Consider the following 18,282-nt stretch of genomic DNA (forward strand, 5'->3'; position numbering starts at 1 on the left):
TCTGTCCAAAACTGGGAATCACCATTTATTCATTTCTAGTGTTCCAGAATACAAACATTTGACGACCCGACCTTTCTTTTTAGGCTGCTTGGCCGTCAAGTTTAAAGGAGTATTTCCGAATAGTAAGGATGGAAAGAAAAACGAAGATGTCTGTAAGATCCTCCAGTTTCAATTTTAACCCTGCAATTTTAATTGGATATTTTTGTGTTTTTTACAGGATGTTTTTTTTCAAACTTGACGACCAAGCAGCCTGAAACGAAAGGTCAAATGTTTGTATTCATTGTCAAATTATACGCTAGAAGCGAATAAATGGCGGTTCCCAGTTTTGGACAGACTGTCTTCAAGTTAATTTTCTTAATATTCTCCTTTCAGAGCTTTCCAATAGATTGGCGTGGTTCGGCGGGAACAGTGTTTGGATTTTGGTATTAGCTGATCATTTTTCCATCTGTGGTTGTATTTACAAGGTCGGTAATATTTTTTTAGCAAGTTACTTAGCCTATAAATGATTCTTTCTTGCAAAGTTTAATTAATTTAAAACTGCCAAAAAGAACGTGTTTTTTTTTTTAATATAATGCACGTACTTTGTTCATGTTCCTGGTTGTAATATAAAGCGATGGTAGAAAGAATGCAGGGGTTCCCAACCTTTTTTTGGCGCAGGCGCATTCGAGATTGCAAAAAACAGTGACGGGCGCAAATCGGATTTAAAAAAATGAATATTATATCTTTTATTATAGCATGCATTTTGTAACATATATTTACTATAACTTATTATAAAAGCCGAATTTTGACACCATTTCATTTGCTAATTTCTCACAGTCTGGAGTGTAACCCCAATCGTAAACAATCGTCAAGGTTGGCATTAGTAAGTTGAGATCTGATTTTTGATCTTATAATATTCATGGTGGAAAATAAAGATTCGCCCAAATATATGGAAACAAAACAGGATTTGATTTTGAAGGCTCCTTTTTTCAAAAGATTATACTTTTTATGATCAACTAAATTGGAAAAGTTTTCATCAGTATCGTGAGATTTTAATATGATGACATTTTGAAATTAAAAATCTCTTCTTCAATTTTCGATGTTTCTTCTTGAAGAAGTTCTGCTATCGACTTAGCAGTTTCAGTAATGTCTACTTGTGTAGTAAAAGGATTTACAAAAAATGTAGCCATGAGTATTAAATAATGTTAAGTCAAAATTATTTTCGTCAGTCACTTTTTTTATCCTTGAAAAGTGTATAAGAGAATTTTTCGACAAATTATTTATCCAAAACTGTATTTTGGCTTTGAATGCTTTTAAAAAGCTAATCATTTCAGCTAAATGTTTATTTTTTCCCTGGAGACCCAGGCTTAAACTGTTCAATTTTTCACATATGTCAATTAAAAAAGCCAAGTCTATCAACCATTGTAGGTTATCTAATTGTTCAAACGTTTGACTTTTTGAAATAAGGATTTTTTAAAATCTCTTCCAAAAGATCAAAACATTGGCCAAGTGCTTTGCCTTTACTTAACCATCTGATATCTGTATGTAAGATAACAGCTTGGGAATATTCATCCTTTTCTATAAGGGCTTTAAACAATCTGTGTAATAAAAGATTTGCTTAAATTTTGTTAATTATTTTAATAACAACATGCATAACATGTTCAAAGGATAATATTTTGGCACATAATAATTCTTGATGTATGATGCGGTGATAATTCATAAAGTACGGAAAGGATTCATCTTTCTTGCAATGGGAATCCATTATTGCAACTAGGGTTTCACAAACGGGATCTCGGTTTTTTTTTTAGCCCGGGAAATATCACGGGAAATCCCGAAAATTTCTTTAAAATTTACTTTTTTCTCATTTAATGTTAAGGTTGAGGAAATTTTGCCAAAAGAAAGTATAATTAACTCATAAACTGTCAGAATACATTTGTATTTATTAATTTTAAATCTACTTATTAGTTTTTTTTTTAAATTTTTGCTCGTTACAGCACGTCACAAATGGTCCATAATCAATACGTAGCTTATTTGTGGCAGGACTCTCAAAATTCTTTATTACTAATATCTGGAATAATTGTGCTTACGCTGTCTTAATTTTTAACCGTGCCCAGTAGCTTCAATAACCGCGTAACGCTAAGTTGTGCAAATTGGGCAAGGATACAAACGAGTACGAAGTCTGCAAGTATGAAGTTTTTCTTCATAAACCCGATTATTAAAGACAAACGAACTGCCGAATTATTGGGCTATGATATTTCTATTAAAGCAGTCGAGGTAGACAAATCAAGAATACTAGAGAACAAAAGAAGTACTACAATCTCGAAAACGAACTAGAAATCTTTCAGGCTACGGGTGAAAAACACATAATATTTGTCTTCTCTTAAATGCATTAAACACCATTCCAATCACATCGATTGAATCGGAAAAGGCATTCTCGGTAGTGTGGGTACCGAGGAGGGACGACGAAGTCAGACCTCTGTCTAATTTCGGCTAACAAGTCGGAGGGACTTGCCCACGAGTCAGAGATGGCTTATTTGTCGATAGGGATCCCGTAGGGACGGGACTACTTTTCATCCGGTCGAGTGTAGGAGGGAAGGTGGAATCGTGGTAAGGCGATAAGCGAATATTCGAGCAAACAAGACACCATGTAACAGGATAACAACGATTTAATGAAAAAAAAATATACGTTACAAAAGTCTGACATTAAAGGGGTGACATATATAAAAAGCTATATATCCCTACCACGCGAGGAGAGAGAGCTCACATAGATGGGTTCCATACCTCTTAGACAATCCAATGTTCTATAGCGTCGTACCCGTATCGGTAGGATTATAGGATATCCACAGTTTCGCACAAGAGACGTAAGTTCCCTCGGATTCCGGGAGAGACTTATTTGTAAGCAAGAGACGTTAATTCTCTTCGGCACACCCTCTATCTACCGGTTGACGATCGACTGCCCGTCCGGGGGGGAAGGAAGCCTCTTATATAGCTTTCTGCTGGGAAAGTGGATCACGTGAATGTGATTAGGTCACAGGTGTTTCCGGGATTGGAAACAATACGGCGAATTCGGGCGCTAACTATAAACTTAAGCTGCAAGATGATCTGTACTCAGCCTAAGAACAATGGATAGTTGACAGTTATACGGCCGGGGACGCATATTTTCTCGGCCAGGATCTTTTCTAGAGAGGATGTTTATAATAGGAAAATTCTCAATTCAATATAGGGAACAATTTATTATACTTTTACATTCTAGGGGATTTCCCGATCTCACAGTAGCAAGACTTTTCATTACTAAAATAAGAATTAGATTGACTGATCGGATAGAGTATTGACCGTCTTTGCTTTTTAAAATCTTATAAAAATTTACAATATTTTGTATTATATTTTATTTAAAAAAAAAAAAATTACCTTCTAAGTTAGAAGTTTGATCCAAGTTTTTTTTTTTTTTTTTTTTTTTTTTTTTTTAATTTTTAACTCAATTCAAAGGCATTTTTGTTATTGTATGCAGTTTCCAGCAAACTTTAATAAATTTTTTCTACGTAATTCAAAGGTAATTTTTAATATATATCTTTACATAGCGTGGGTAGGAAGGGGCTAACCTCAAAAGAACTGTGATTGGTTTTGTAATGACGTTCGACGTTGTGTGTGTTTTTTTTTTGCCATTGACATAACACTGTTGCATATTAAGCAAATACATTTCTCCTAACTTTCGATAACTTTGTCTTTTTCCCAATCTTTGTTAAAATGATAGGTTCGTTATTTTTTACTTGGATTACTCATTTTGGGGTAGAATGTTTTTATACAAACTCAACACAACGATAGCATGTGATTACAACAGTACGAATTTACAACAACAGCAAGCGATGACAACTAATACCATACTACTAATTCAATAGAGACGCCGTTGGAGACATAGATATGATAGGTGTGATGGATTAGACAGCAATTAGTGCAGCTCGATTAGTGTAGCCAATTTAGAAAATTTCTCATTACGTCTAGCAAGATTTTATACACTAAAGTAACTTTTTATTTTCTTTATTTTTAAGATTTAATTATTTTATTATTAGTTCAACACTTTGCCCCGGGGGCATGTACGCTCGCGGGCACAAGGTTGGGGACTCCTGATGTATATGATATAAGCGTAATACTGTCTCAAAGTTTGGGTATCTCTTTATTTTCTTAAGTATTACGGTAAACTTGGATAAGGACAATGCAAGAGTATTTATATGATTTCGCCGTCGGAGACTCATCTATTTTGACAGCTAGATATTTTGCGCTATTCACCCTTTGGATACGTATGTTATTAATTTTTACTTCTATTCGGTCTAAATCTACTAGTTTATTTCTATTTACCAGGCAGATATATTTTGCTTTGTTCTCATTTGTACTTAAGTTATGGTTTTCCATATAGATACTTAGTTTGGCTGACATAGAGTTTAAATTTTCTTCGATTGCTCGAGGAGTCCAGTCTACATAGGTTATTACGATTATAATGTCATCTGCATGCATTATAATGTTGTTTTTGGGAGTACAGTAGTTTTTAAGATTTCTTTATATAGATGTTGAATAGCAAGGGGCCTAATATGGATGGATTCTTGTGACATTCCTTTATTCGTTTGAAAGGATTTATCTATTTAGTTTTTACCTCGACATAGTAGATTCGATTAGACAAATAAGTAGTTAGCCAGTCTAATAGCACTCCTCTTAATCTAACTTTAAACAATTTTTCTTTAATATCTTGATGTGTACGCTATCAACAACCTTGGATAGGTCAATGAACACTGTTTCCACTATATTTGAGTTGTGAAGTCCATCAACCATATATTGTTTGAGATGTGTTTATGCGTCAGCTGTAGAGAAACCTTCTTTAAAGCCATACTGATTACTGTTTATGACATTATATATGGCATTATTTATAAAATTAGAAAATCTTTTCTAGAAAACTATTTCTATCGTTTTAGTTACAATCGGAATGATGGTGATTGGACGATAGTTGTCTAATTCCTGTTTGGATTCTTCATTTTTTAATATTGGTATAAACAGGATTATGTTTAAGCTTCTCCGGAAATTTTCCATACTACAAAGATTTATTGATTAGAAATGATAGTGGCGGTGCAATGATGTCTGCTATTTGTCTTAGAATTGTTATATTTAACTTACCTATATCTGAGGTATTGATTTTTATGTTCATAATAAAAGTCAAAAATCTCTGTAGGAGAAGTATTATGTAAAACAAAAGAATCAATTATACTGTAAGAACAGAATTGTGGGAATGAATGATTAGTATTTGGAGTTGAGGTGGTAACACCCTTCATCTGTCTGTAGTATTCTGCAAAAATATTGCTTATTATTTCACCGTTTTGAAAAATTTCTCATTAAACTTTAGTTGTTTTGGTCAATATCAATAGGCAGACGTTTAATTTTTTTGCCAAAATTCAGTCGAGGAACTTAACGCTGTATTAGAGAACTGGTGATCATAATAATTTATAACTGGTAATTATAATCTTCTTTCCTGTTTTTATTTTTTATATCGGATAATTTTCTTGCATGTTGGTCAATTGGAATTGTACTCATATTTAATTCATTAATCGACTTCTTTTTCTGCTTTATTAAATTTACTGTTTCATTTGAAAGTAACTTTGCTAAAAATTCTGTATGCTTTGTCTTAGTTTTTTGTAGGAAATTATAATGGGAAGGTAATGAAAATCAACAAGATATCTTGGAAATAATCTGTCAGTTGATTGATGGAGAGGTCTGAGGAGTAAAAGTAATTTGGAGCAAAACAAGATGATAAAGCATAGCGTAGGAATTGTATTAAAGTATTATTTTCCTGCATCTTTTCGTTCAGTAACTGCCTACTTCAGTGTCTTTCCACGAGAGAAAGATTACCATAGGCGTGTGATCCGACAATAAGTCTCGATGGATTAAGAATTCCGACTCGCTGACGTTGACTAGATGTTTGAATTTTCGTCCGTTGCAACCTAAGTTTCCCCCGGTCGTTTTAAACTGTAAAACTTTTTAGTGTCGAAAAGTGAATTTTGGCGAAAAAAGCATCAAACTACGGTATCGTCTGGGACTGCAGAGCAATGTAGCCTTCTGTATGGAAATACATTGTAAATTCAGAAGAAATTAAATAAAGTAATTTTTAATTGCTATATTTTGTTTAGCAGATTTAGTTTTTTCATTAGAGGTTAATTATTTTAAATTTTATTGTAAGTTAGGTCCTGAACTTTTGGATATGACTACATAGGCCTATCCTCTACTGTAGGTTTTGTATTCTTAAATTTCTGTAACGTGTGATTATATACAGTACGTATTGTGCTGCTGCGTTTTTAACTAGAAATAAATTGTAGTCGTTTCTGTGTTTGAATTTGCTTTCATTACTAAGGATTACAGTGTGACGTAAAATGAAAGAAATCTAACTTTTTCGTCTATTGTAAACTGTAATGTAAAACAATTACACCAAGTAAAATCCTACAATTTAGACGACGGGTCAAAATTTTTCTTATGACTTTTTCTTTAATAAAGATAAGCTTGGGGCTTAAAGGCCTAATGAAAGATAATTACTGGTAAAAATCGTGTGGATACCGCTTTCCAACGCCAAACTTATCTTTACCAAAGAAAAACTCCTAAGAAACATTTCCAATGTCGTCTAAATTGTCCTAAGCTTTTACTTGGAGAAATTTTTTACATCTCGGATGTTTTTGTTTGCGTATCAATTGTTTTATGTTTAATAATTGTATTATTATGTCAAGACATACGATTGGTCGGCACTCGGCCGTTCGAAACGGGAACGAAACTAAAAAACTTTCGACGGTTTATCAGTTTAAATTACATTTAATAGCTAAAGAAATATATACAGTATTTCAAATTTTTTAGACTATAAAAATTTCAATTTAACGAAGAATTGTAAAAAATTATTCACGGATTCACTTTTAGATTATTTTATGTAAATTTCACTAATTTTATTTAAGTTAACACAAATTAGAATTCAATTAGAAATTGTTGATAGTGGTAATCAATGGTCAAAATTGGACTTCTACATCGTCACGACATCTGGTGGATACTCGAGTAAGCTGAACCATTTATTCGCCAACGTCTTGAATGGAGAGTGGTATCACCCGTATTCTTACACCATGCTTACTACTTTGAACCGTCGAGCGTTGCGTGGACGGTCCCTATGCTCTCTATGCTTTAAAACTGGGCCACCGCATCCGAACGGACCCAAGCGGCTGGGGTGAAGATTAACCGGTAGATGACGTAAGGTAACGTCATCATTCCTTGGATATTAGAGAGGTTGCGGCCGAAGCTCAAACGTTAAACTTGTACGGCAAGCAGAAGTACACGTTTGACGTTTGAACTCCAAGTAAAAATCGTTGCAGCGCACGTTCAGGTGACTCATGGGATATGGTTGAAAAATGGCGGAACACGTTTAACAACGACGAATGTTACTAGCGAAGGTAAATAAACACATTAAACTATTTTAAAGTATTTATAGGATGTTTAATAATACTAAATAATTGGCCGGATGGCCGAGCGGTAAAGGTGGCAGCCTACCGCTCTGGGGACCCGGGATCAAATCCGAACGGGTCGAATAATCCCAGGAATTTTTCGGGGGGTGGTCCGTTCGGATATGTCGGGCCCCGTCCCTCACCACCCGGTCGCCCCATTGTGGGCCTGGCCGAACCCATAATGGGCCTACTAAAAGAGGCCCTCTTAGTGCCCACAGGGCGGAAAGAGTTTTTAAAAAAAAAAAAATACTAAATACAGTCAAACCTGTTTTTATGCGCTCTTTTTATGTGCGATTTTTTAATGCGAATTTTTAATTTATGCGGTTTTTTTTGTGCGATTTTTTATTTGTGCGGTATAGTTGGCGACTAGTCTCGTGCGATTCGTCATGTCTCACGTTGACTTATTATAGCTAAATAAACTTATTATAGCATAAATGCACTTATTATAGTAATATTATTGCATGAATATGCGAAAAATGAAATAATTTACTTTTTAAGTCAACAAAACACCACCTGGACAAAAATATGTAAAACAGACGATAGACCAGACGATGCAGTCAAGTGCTGACATCTGTTGTCAATAAATTCTATTTCGTACGGTTTTGAGTTATTTTCTATGTGAGACTTTTTTTATGCGGTCCCTGTTGACCGCATAAAAACAGGTTTGACTGTAATTATTCTTAATTAGCGTCGTGTCTCCTACCGTACGATAGGACTACCTCATACTTTTGTCGAGGGAAGTAGTGGCTTATGTAAATCCGAAAGCAGCTCGGGAAATTATTTTTAGAAAATTTACAAACGTATTACGCTGTTGATGGTAGAAGATGCCTACTCCTACGGAATTATGATAAGCTATTATGAACAGAAATATATGTGAATTCTATAGGCACTTCAAATCACTTGTAAAAAAATTGAATAATTAAATAATTTCTGGATTAAAATCGTCTGTTTTTTCTTTTACAATACTATTCGTAAATGCTTAAATAATCATTATTTAGAAAAATACGTCATAATGTTAAAGCCAAACACAAAAGATGAAGTAGTTTAAGTCGAACTTTTACTCACCATGCTAGACGTAGTGAACGCCATTATCAACCTTCTAGAATTGCCAGATGGCGGCGCTCGACGTCCGATGTTCACGTTTTGGCCTGAAAACGTCGGCCGCAACCTCTCTATTTTCTTTTGGATGTCTGCTTAGCACCTCCGTGATATGGGGGAATTTTTTTTTTATATTCTTTTAAAAAATTAAATAATTTTGTATATTATAAACTAATACAGTATCAGGAGTCACGGCAAGTAAAAAAGCTACCGACTAACCATATATACAGGAATCAGAGTTGCCGATTTTTGGAAGTCTATTTCTCTGCCCCACAAACACCCGAAGTAATTCCGAATATCTCGTTCGAAAGAAAATTGTTTTCTTAGGTAGTGTGCAAAATTTTCTATAATGCAGATGTCGAAATACAAGCAATTGAAAAGTGCAAAAACCGCCAAAAAGCTGTATTTTCTTTTTTTTCCCCTTCATTCAGCAGTACAGAGGCTCCTATGGTAAAAGCTATCGGGTCTAGAAAGCTCAATTTTAAACTTAAGCCTTTCTGGTTATCTGTAAGGGGCTGGCCAAACTTTCGGGTTCACCAGGGTTTCCCATACAGCCTAATTTTATGCTTATACAGATAAAATTGCACGGAAACAAATGAATTTTATTCAAAATGTTACTCAGAATTACAAAAGCTCGAATTTCCGCCTATTAAAACTTTTATAACGATTTTTCTAATCAACGTATGAAAAGTGTTGGTCGGTGGCACATTTGGTCAGCGCCAATAGAAATGAATATTGAAAGCGTTCGATTGGCAGCGAAATTTGGTCGGCGGCGCGTTCAGTCAGGTAAGGTTTCGTGACGTAGTTTAAAATGCTCGTTAATTAAAGGTGTCCGTTATTTAGAAGTGTCCTTTACGAACGATTTTATTCTGTATGCACTTGACAGCAGTTTTGGTTTGCATATAATTTTTTTCTGCGACAAATTTTAGTACACCATAATTCTTTTTTTTTTTTTTTTTTTTTTTTTTTTTTTTTCAACTCTTTCCGCCCTGTGGGCACTAAGAGGGCCTTTTTTAGTAGGCCCATTATGGGTTCGGCCAGGCCCACAATGGGGCGACCGGGTGGTGAGGGACGGGGCCCGACATATCCGAACGGATCACCCCCCGAAAAATTCCTGGGGATTTTTCGACCCGTTCGGATTCGATCCCGGGTCCCCCAGAGCGGTAGGCTGCCACCTTGACCGCTCGGCCATCCGGCCGTCGACCATAATTCTTAATAACTGATTATTCGAACATTATAAACTCAATAATACTGTATTAAAAAAAGAAGGTTTTTTTTTTTTAACTCTTTCCGCCCTGTGGGCACTAAGAGGGCCTCTTTTAGTAGGCCCATTATGGGTTCGGCCAGGCCCACAATGGGGAGACCGGGTGGTGAGGGACGGGGCCCGACATATCCGAACGGACCACCCCCCGAAAAATTCCTGGGGATTATTCGACCCGTTCGGATTCGATCCCGGGTCCCATCCGGCCGTTAAAAAAAAAAAAAAAAAAAAAAAAAGGTTATAAGTAAACAGCTTAATTCGGGAAGAAGTTTGGAATATTTTCGTTTCTCTTTTGAAACGCCTTGCAATTTTATGTTGTGTCTGGCAAATTACCTTAAATCTTAGAAGTACGTAATATTTTACATTTAATTTTTATATGCTTTATGTGAAAACGTGATTTTTTTTATATGTCAGTGCTTCTGCAATGTCATTCAGAATGTCATCATTAAACATGCTGACTGATAATTGTTGTTCAATTTGGTTAAGTAATGAAAAAAGTAAAGTACTTGGGTATGTGAGTCTGCTTTTTATTTTTAAGTTAGTCAACTGTGCCACAGGTTGATAACCTTCATCTTTAGTTAATGTCTTAATACAAACTTCACAACCAGTAAAATTTTTCATTTTTTTCAACAAAGCCAACGACATAATCTATTATGCATTCTAATACATCTGCAGATGCACAATCATGATCAATTATCTTATCACACTTCTAAATATCTCTTGGTGTTTAACCCTCCTGGAGATGACCGTAGTCCGACGTCATGGTTTGCAGACTTTACCGCAAGATGGCAGTACGAGCAGCTATGGTGCCGTCTTCATGAGAGTATTAAAAAAGTATGGTAACTTAAAAAGTATGATAACTTTTTTATTTTTCGTCTCCGGTCCAAAAATAGGGTACCGTTGAACTCGTCTCGGTCCCGTGAGTTCAAATATATAATCAAAGTCCTGAAATTCCATAGGTGGTAATCTATAGTACACCCATTATTTGGTACTAGAGGTAGGTGTAATCGCCATCTCTTATTGAATTTAATAATTATAATTAAATTAATATTTGTTAAACAGTTACGAATATTCTGGAATTAATTAATTACGACGATCGTTTGCCTTATTATTAGAACTTCGGGTTTTGAGATGTTCATAGATGTGTATATATGTTATGGACCAAGTGATGAATAGGGCATTATTTATAATGATTAAAATGGCCGCCCACCCTGATATATATTGACTAATTTATTAAATTGACCAGACATTATGATTACAGCTACATTTCCTTTGGGCAATTTGATATTTTTTAAAACTCTCCACTTTTTTTCATTAAGAATTATTTCAAAGTATTTAAAAACGACATGAGATCTCTTAAAAGTACGTATTATTAAGAACTTCATACTTCAATCAAAAAATTAATTTAAAGGAAACGTCTGGAATATCATTTTTGTTATATAAAAGCTGTATTGTTGTTAGTTTTAAAGAGTCTCTTTGACGGCCGAACGGTCGAGTCTACCGTTCTGGGGACCTGGGATCGACTCCGAACAGGTTGAAAAATCCCCAGGAATTTTTTGGGAGGTCGTCCCTCGCCACCCAGCCGCCCCATTGTGGACCTGGCCGAATCTATAATGGGCTTGCTAGAAAGAGGCCCTCTTAGTGTCCACAGGACGAAAAGAGTTTAAATGTAAGAAAAAAAGAGTCTCTTAAATCTTCTTCTGTATTAACGTTGGTCAATGATTCACGAGGTATAAAATTCTTTAGTCCAACTTTAACTTTGCTTCAAACATGATCTCATTAGAGCTGCAGTTTATACCAGTATGATGCGCTCGATTTTTCATCAATTGTAGAAAACATAATTCTTCCGAATTTGTTAGTGTTGTTAGCCACTAATCATGAACTAAGGATATTTTCTACATCTTGATTTCATTTTTTTACTGAACCCTGACTTTGTGAGTGCTTGGGCTTTCACAATGACTGGGCATTATGATGGACATTACGAATTAAAAATCACTTAGTCCATAACATATACATCATTCCGGAGGTAGAGCAATAGTGGGTGAGTATAGGCCGTGGGCTATAATGAGTCGTCCCTAAGCGGTGCCGTAAGTAACCGTGGACGGTTATCTACGGCACCGCTAATGGAGCAGCCATATTGGGTCCTAGTTCCAGGGTCACAGTATAGATTTTATGCTCTGTACTGTACATTAAGAATGTCCAGTACATTATCAAAAGAAAAAAGTGTCACCTTGAGACAGAAATCTTTAAGGCAGAATTTCTTCAATTATTCATGATGAAAACTTATTATTATTCAATTCTAATAAACCTGGTTCCTCTGTATATAAGAATTAATAAACCATTACTTACATTAATTCTTAAATCATCACTCTCTTCGATCTGTCAACTGGAAAACCTTACATCTTTGGCTGACAAATTTTTACAATTCGGTGCCGAATACCAAACCATTTTTTAAAAAGTAGATAACAAGAAATTCACTAATTGAGATCGAAAAAAACAAATAACCAAATTCTCTCTAGAAACACCACACAATCCCACGGACCCAATATGGCGACTGCCGCGATGCATTACGCTATCGTGTCCAGACCTTGTGTTTATAGACTTCAAGGTAGGGTTGCCAACTCAAAAAAATAAAAGTAGCTGAAAGCAAACAAACAAAAAAAATACTAAAAATAGCTTTAAAAATTTTCAAAATTCGCTAGAAAAATAGCTAAACAAAAATAAAAACCAACCTTCAATTAATCTATTTTTAACTTTATTCAAAAAGTCAATTCGTCGCTAAATACCATACTTCTTCAATTTCTTTGTTGTGTTCAAAAGATGGTCCTGCTTCAAACTCTAAATTTTGGTATGATTTTATAGTGCCTATTTTTCTAATGACATTTGCTGGTAATTCATAATCATAGCTGCATTACCCTAATCTTTTCAAACTATATCTAATCGTTAATATGCTACAGAGTGAAATAATATTCAATATATTCCGCAGTTTGATCTTAACAATATTCATCTGACTAAATAAACGCTCTACTTCTGCGTTTGAGTGAGGTAATAAAAGAATTAAAACAAAATTGACCAAGTCTTGAAAGGGATTTTCTTTGGCAGCATCTCGATATTGACCTACTTCCATCCACAGGTTTAACGTGCTGGAAGTTTCTTTCCACTGGATTGTATGGATTTTCTTCCATTATTAGATTTAATAAGAGATGGCGGTTACGGCCCATCTCTAGTACCAAGTTGTTTAGAATTTAATTATTGATAGTGGCGGTAAAGTATCCCGATTTAATTACGGAAATTGTTTGGCTTATTATTATAACATCGGGCTTTGAGACATTCAAAGTAGTATTTAAGTAAAATACGGTACATTAAATTATGTTTTTCAACGTCATTTTAAATTACTTGGAACATAATTATGCTATATAAAATGCAAAAAGCGAATTATAAATTACATATAAGCTTATTTTTGTTAGTTATTTGTAATAGTATCCTTTTATACTTTATGGTTTCGCAGTGCTTATCTGGCGAGCACTGCGAAACCATGAAGTCCCTGAAGCCTATGTGAAGTGGACCCAAATGCTCTACCACAATGTCACAGGCTCTGTCAGATGTCCTGCGAGAATTTTACCACCATTTACCATTAATGTTGGAGTTCACCAGGAATTTTCGCTGTCGCCGCTGCTGTTTATTTTGTTTATTTTGTGTATGGATACAGCGACTGCTGATATACAAGTGCTCCCATGGTCTCTTCTGTATGCAGACGATGTGGCCTGACCAGTGAGACTCGGGACAACTTGCAACACCAAATACAGGAATGGAATGATTGCCTAGAGGCAAACGGCTTGCGACTGAATTTTGGGAAAACTGAATACCTAGAGTGTGGGCAACAAAATCCTGGCACTATCAATGTCAGTGGCAAAGAACTCCCGAAAACCGTCCAGTTTAAATACCTGGGCTTCTTGATCACGTCTGATAAAGACATCCTTCCTGATGCGTGGACACGAGTCAGCGCGGCATGGTTTAAATGGCAACAGGTCACTGGAGCCCTCTGTGACAGAAAAATTCCCATTCGACTTAAATCGAAGATCTATAAAACTACTGTCCGACCAGTGCCGTTGTATGGGACAGAGTGCTGGCCAGCGACTGCAAAGCACGAGCAAGCTCTTTATGGAATGGAGATGATGCTTCCCGGTCATTGGGACTCACTCGATTTGACCATGTTGCAAACACAGGTCATGGGAGTGGTTCCAATCATTGAAAAAATGTGTGAGACTCGTCTACGCTGGTATGGCGATGTAGTCAGAAGCAGTGAACAATCTGTTGCAAAAATGGCCAACCATCTCAACCCAGTTGGACAACGCCCTCACGAGAGGCTCAGGAAACGCTGGATGGACATGGGCGTAGCCAGGAAGGGGCATGGGTGGGCACGCCCCCCAGTTAACCTGGTGCCCTCCCCAGAAAATTACAGCTTCTACTAGGCCCCCATAACAAAACCCTGGCTACGCCAATGTGGATGGACAGGATAAGGGAAGATATACGGCTGGTGGGTGTCGCCCCGGGTGGCGCCTTGGATCGAAAGAAGTGGAGATTGGTATGCTAAAAAGCGACCCTGCTCCACAGCGGGACTAATGCTAGGACAGAGAGGGAGTGTTTTATTCTTTTTTGTAAAATTTTTACTCTTCTGGCTCTGTTCTATATAACACGGAAAGTATGATCGGTCAAAGAAATGACCCCATAATTTACATTTTTGGACCAGGAAACCCCGAAACGTCGAAAAATGCAAAAACGTCGTGTTTTTTTCCTGTATGTATGGATGTCAGGATGTGTGTGGCACGATTTTGTTCACGCTGTTTGAAGCTTCATACAGTAGAGCATCGATTATCTGACCCCCGATCAACCGTCACATCGGTTAACCGACCGCGTTCTAATCTGCAAATTCAAATGTCCGCTAGTGATGTAGCGCTACAATATTTGGCTGTCTTGGCTACTTTAATATTATTTTTGTTAAACTTTTGCGTGTTTTAGCTGGTAAAATTGGCTCGACCATGAAAGGGAAGCCAGTATTTAAACGAGGCTTAATTTTATTTAACGATGCTACCAGTGGCCGAGTGGACTCCGTTGCCGCTCATAGCGGCGGTAACCTAGATCCTAAACACTGGGAAGTTCGTGGGTTCGCGCCTCGGTCGGACAGGCTGGCAGCTAGGAGTTTTCCGGGTTTTCTCCTTGCAGATAATGCCTAAATAGGGGCCAGCTCCCCATAAAAGTCTTCCCGGAAGGCATTCTATTTTCCCTCGCGTACGTTAAGGCTGTCTTCTATAAGGCCGGCTCATCGGTCGCCTAGCGATCAAACCAAGCTCATCGAAGTATAGTGCCTAACTGTGCCATAAACTCTACATAAACACCCTGCCCAAGAAAGATTTAGCGGCAAAAAACGAGTGTCAGCTGTGAAGGAAAAGAAAATTTTGGACTTTTTTTTCTAATGTGTAGGCCTACTTTATGTAAAATATGTAATCCGAATATATTTTTCAATATACAGTACAGTACTGTATTTATTTTGTGCAAAATAAAGAAATAATTTTTAACGATACAATAGCGACGACTATCATTTTAAAAAAAATTTTGTTAGGCTTAACATCGATGAAAATTCAACGCGAAGTAGGTTAATAGCGATATACTAATATACTAATTACATGGGATATACTAATATACTATACTAATAATGTATTTTTTCATACTTTTCGGTTATCCGTTTTTTCAGTTATCCGACCAACCCCAGTCCCCAATTGAGTCGGATAATCGATGCTCTACTGTAATTCCTGTGCTTTTTGTCGAAAATTTCTGAAATTTTACAGGGAGGTTTGTTTATTAGCGGGATCGACGCTATTAAATTTTGGTATTTTTTAAAAACTATTTCCGCCCTGTGGGCACGAAGGGCCTTTTTTAGCAAGTCCATTCTGGGTTCGACCAGGTCCACAATAGGGCGGCCGGGTGGTGAGGGACGGGGCCCGACATATCTGGATGGACCACCCCAAAAAATTGATGGAGATTTTTCGATTCGTCCGGATTCGATTCCGGGTCTCCCAGAGCGATAGGATGCCACCTTGATCGCCCGTCAAATTTTGGTGGTTAATAAAGGTTGAGGGGGTGGGGAGATAAAGCTGGTATGACGTCGAATCTCCGATGGGGTCGGACGTAATGCCGATTTTCCTCGTTATTAGCATTTACAAGTTTTTTTTTTTTATAAAATCCGTCCTTACCCTCAAAATTAAGCTTTTTGCCATTTTTTATAATTAAAAATATAACAAGTTTTTACTAATAAAGTATCCTAATAGATGGCGTCACACACGCAGATTTAAATGGTGCCGGGAAATTACGTATTTTCTGGCGTATAAGACGACCCCCAACTTTTGAGAAGATTTTCCTGGGTTAAAAAGTCTTATACGCCGGAAAATACGGTAAGCAAGTCGTTGCTGGATTTTTTAAAAGATAATTCTAATCGCAGATTTAGTGTATCTTTTAGAGTAAAACGTTTTTCCAATAAGTATAAGATATTATAATTTACATTATTTCGTAATTTATTTTTACAGAGGGTCAGATTCCTAAAGGTGCTTCGTACATAAAAGTTACCGAAGAAGAAAATGGTAATCATTTTTTAAAAATTGTTTCTAAAACGTTAAAATCTTTAACTAAGACATATTTAAATAGTTTATAATTTTTATTAAAAATATAAATTATAAATAAAATAAATTAGAAAATTGCTTTTACAGCCAGCGCTCGAAAGTGCAAAGGTATCGGACCGATGGTGCAGGGGATTCCTTTGAGTTTACGAACCGTAAGTAAACCTTCGATTAAAGTCATTTGACAGAAATTACAATTATTATTATTATTTGCAAATAATATATTTACAATTGAGATTTATACTGTCCACGTCAATTAACGTATTCATACTTTTAAGTGTGTTTTTATTTGCAAATGTGTTGCAGTTTGTCCAATTTCTTTTCTTTACATATTTTGGAAATATTCCGTAAGTAATCTGCTTTAACTAAGATTATAAATTAATTTAATAAAAGAGTGATGGTCACTTTTTAAGCTCTCTTATATCTGATACCGACGTGAAAAAGATTTAAAATCTGACGTTTGATTTGCGATTCGATATTTGGAATTACGGAGTCTGCCTTTTTCTCCAAATTTTTACTTTCCCCGTTGTCTCGGTTTGTCTGAGTCTCCGTGACCCCGTCCCCCTTCTGACGCTCGACCAAACTCGACCCCCTCGAAACCTTTATTACTTTACAAATAATAAAATGAATAAACTGTGTAAAATTTAATTAAGTGAGACAGACGTCCGTCAAGGTTCGAAAGATGGATGAACGAAGGTAGGAATTTATAGATCTACAATTTTTTCAAATTGTAGCCCAATTATTAACTTTTCAATGGACAGTGGACTAACCTTGCTAAAAAATTTTCTATTGGCTTTACAAAGAAATTTTGACCCAATACACCCTATTGGTCTAATAGGGTCTATTGGGTATAAACTTCCACATAAAATCAGTATGTCTATTGAGTCTGAGTAACAATCTAGAATTATTCATTTAATTCATTATGTTTTTAATAATGAACACTTGATTGAAATAATAGATTGCTTTTCTTAAAAGTTATTTTTAATATGTATTATTTAGACATTTGTGTCTCGTCATCGTCGTTAACCCTGGGCTCCTTGCCTGTTGGTGTCTGACGCCTTTTCCACTATTTTCTTCCATTTCTCTCTATCCATTGCCGATTTTTCTCGGTTCCCGTAGATTTGCTCCACACCACTTTTTCACGACTTCAATCCATTCTCTACGTGGTCTGCCTCTTTTGTTGGATCCATCCATAATACCATAGACTAAAATCTTAATTTTTCTGTTTTCATTCATTCTTGTGATGTGTCCAAACAGTTGAAATTTTCATTGTATAATTTTTTGTAAGAGATTTTTTCATATATGTCATATTATAAAGTTCTTTGTTTGTGACTTTCTGCATCAATCCTATTTGTAAGATCTTTCTGTAACAGTGTCTTTCAAATGCTAATATTTTTCTTTACATATCTTTTGTTATTACCCATGTCTCACAGGCATACAACATGCAGGAGAAGTTGCAGGTGTTCAATACTTTTAATTTTGTCTGCAAACTAATTGCTTTACTTTTCCAGATTTTGTCCATTGCTTTCAAATTTGTTTTTGCCTTTGCTATTCTAATCTCTATTTCTTTTTTGCAATCTAAATTATAGGTTAGTTTTCTTCCTAAATATGTAGAGCTCTCTACATTTTCAATTTCTTTCCCATTGACTAGGATATTTCTTTTCATGTTATCACCAAATATCATTGTCTTAGTTTTTTTGCTATTGATAGTCAGTCCATGTTTTTTTCCTTCTTCATTAAGCAGATGTAATGTTTTCTCTAA

At 35.9% G+C, this 18,282-nt stretch overlaps 1 protein-coding gene across 1 annotated transcript in view; it reads left to right on the plus strand.

Annotated features, from left to right (window-relative positions):
- The window catches only part of LOC136970753 (sorbin and SH3 domain-containing protein 2-like), a 122,720-nt gene that overhangs the window by 14,139 nt on the left and 90,299 nt on the right, over positions 1 to 18,282 (plus strand). Inside the window, exons 4-5 of the mRNA XM_067265206.1 lie at positions 16,431 to 16,484; positions 16,611 to 16,675. Of these exons, the coding sequence (XP_067121307.1) occupies positions 16,431 to 16,484; positions 16,611 to 16,675 (119 nt within the window). The remainder of the gene's footprint in view (positions 1 to 16,430; positions 16,485 to 16,610; positions 16,676 to 18,282) is intronic.

The sequence above is a fragment of the Centruroides vittatus genome, unplaced genomic scaffold (assembly GCF_030686945.1).
Source record: "Centruroides vittatus isolate TY-2023 unplaced genomic scaffold, ASM3068694v2 contig_2157, whole genome shotgun sequence".
In the NCBI taxonomy this organism is placed as follows: domain Eukaryota; kingdom Metazoa; phylum Arthropoda; class Arachnida; order Scorpiones; family Buthidae; genus Centruroides; species Centruroides vittatus.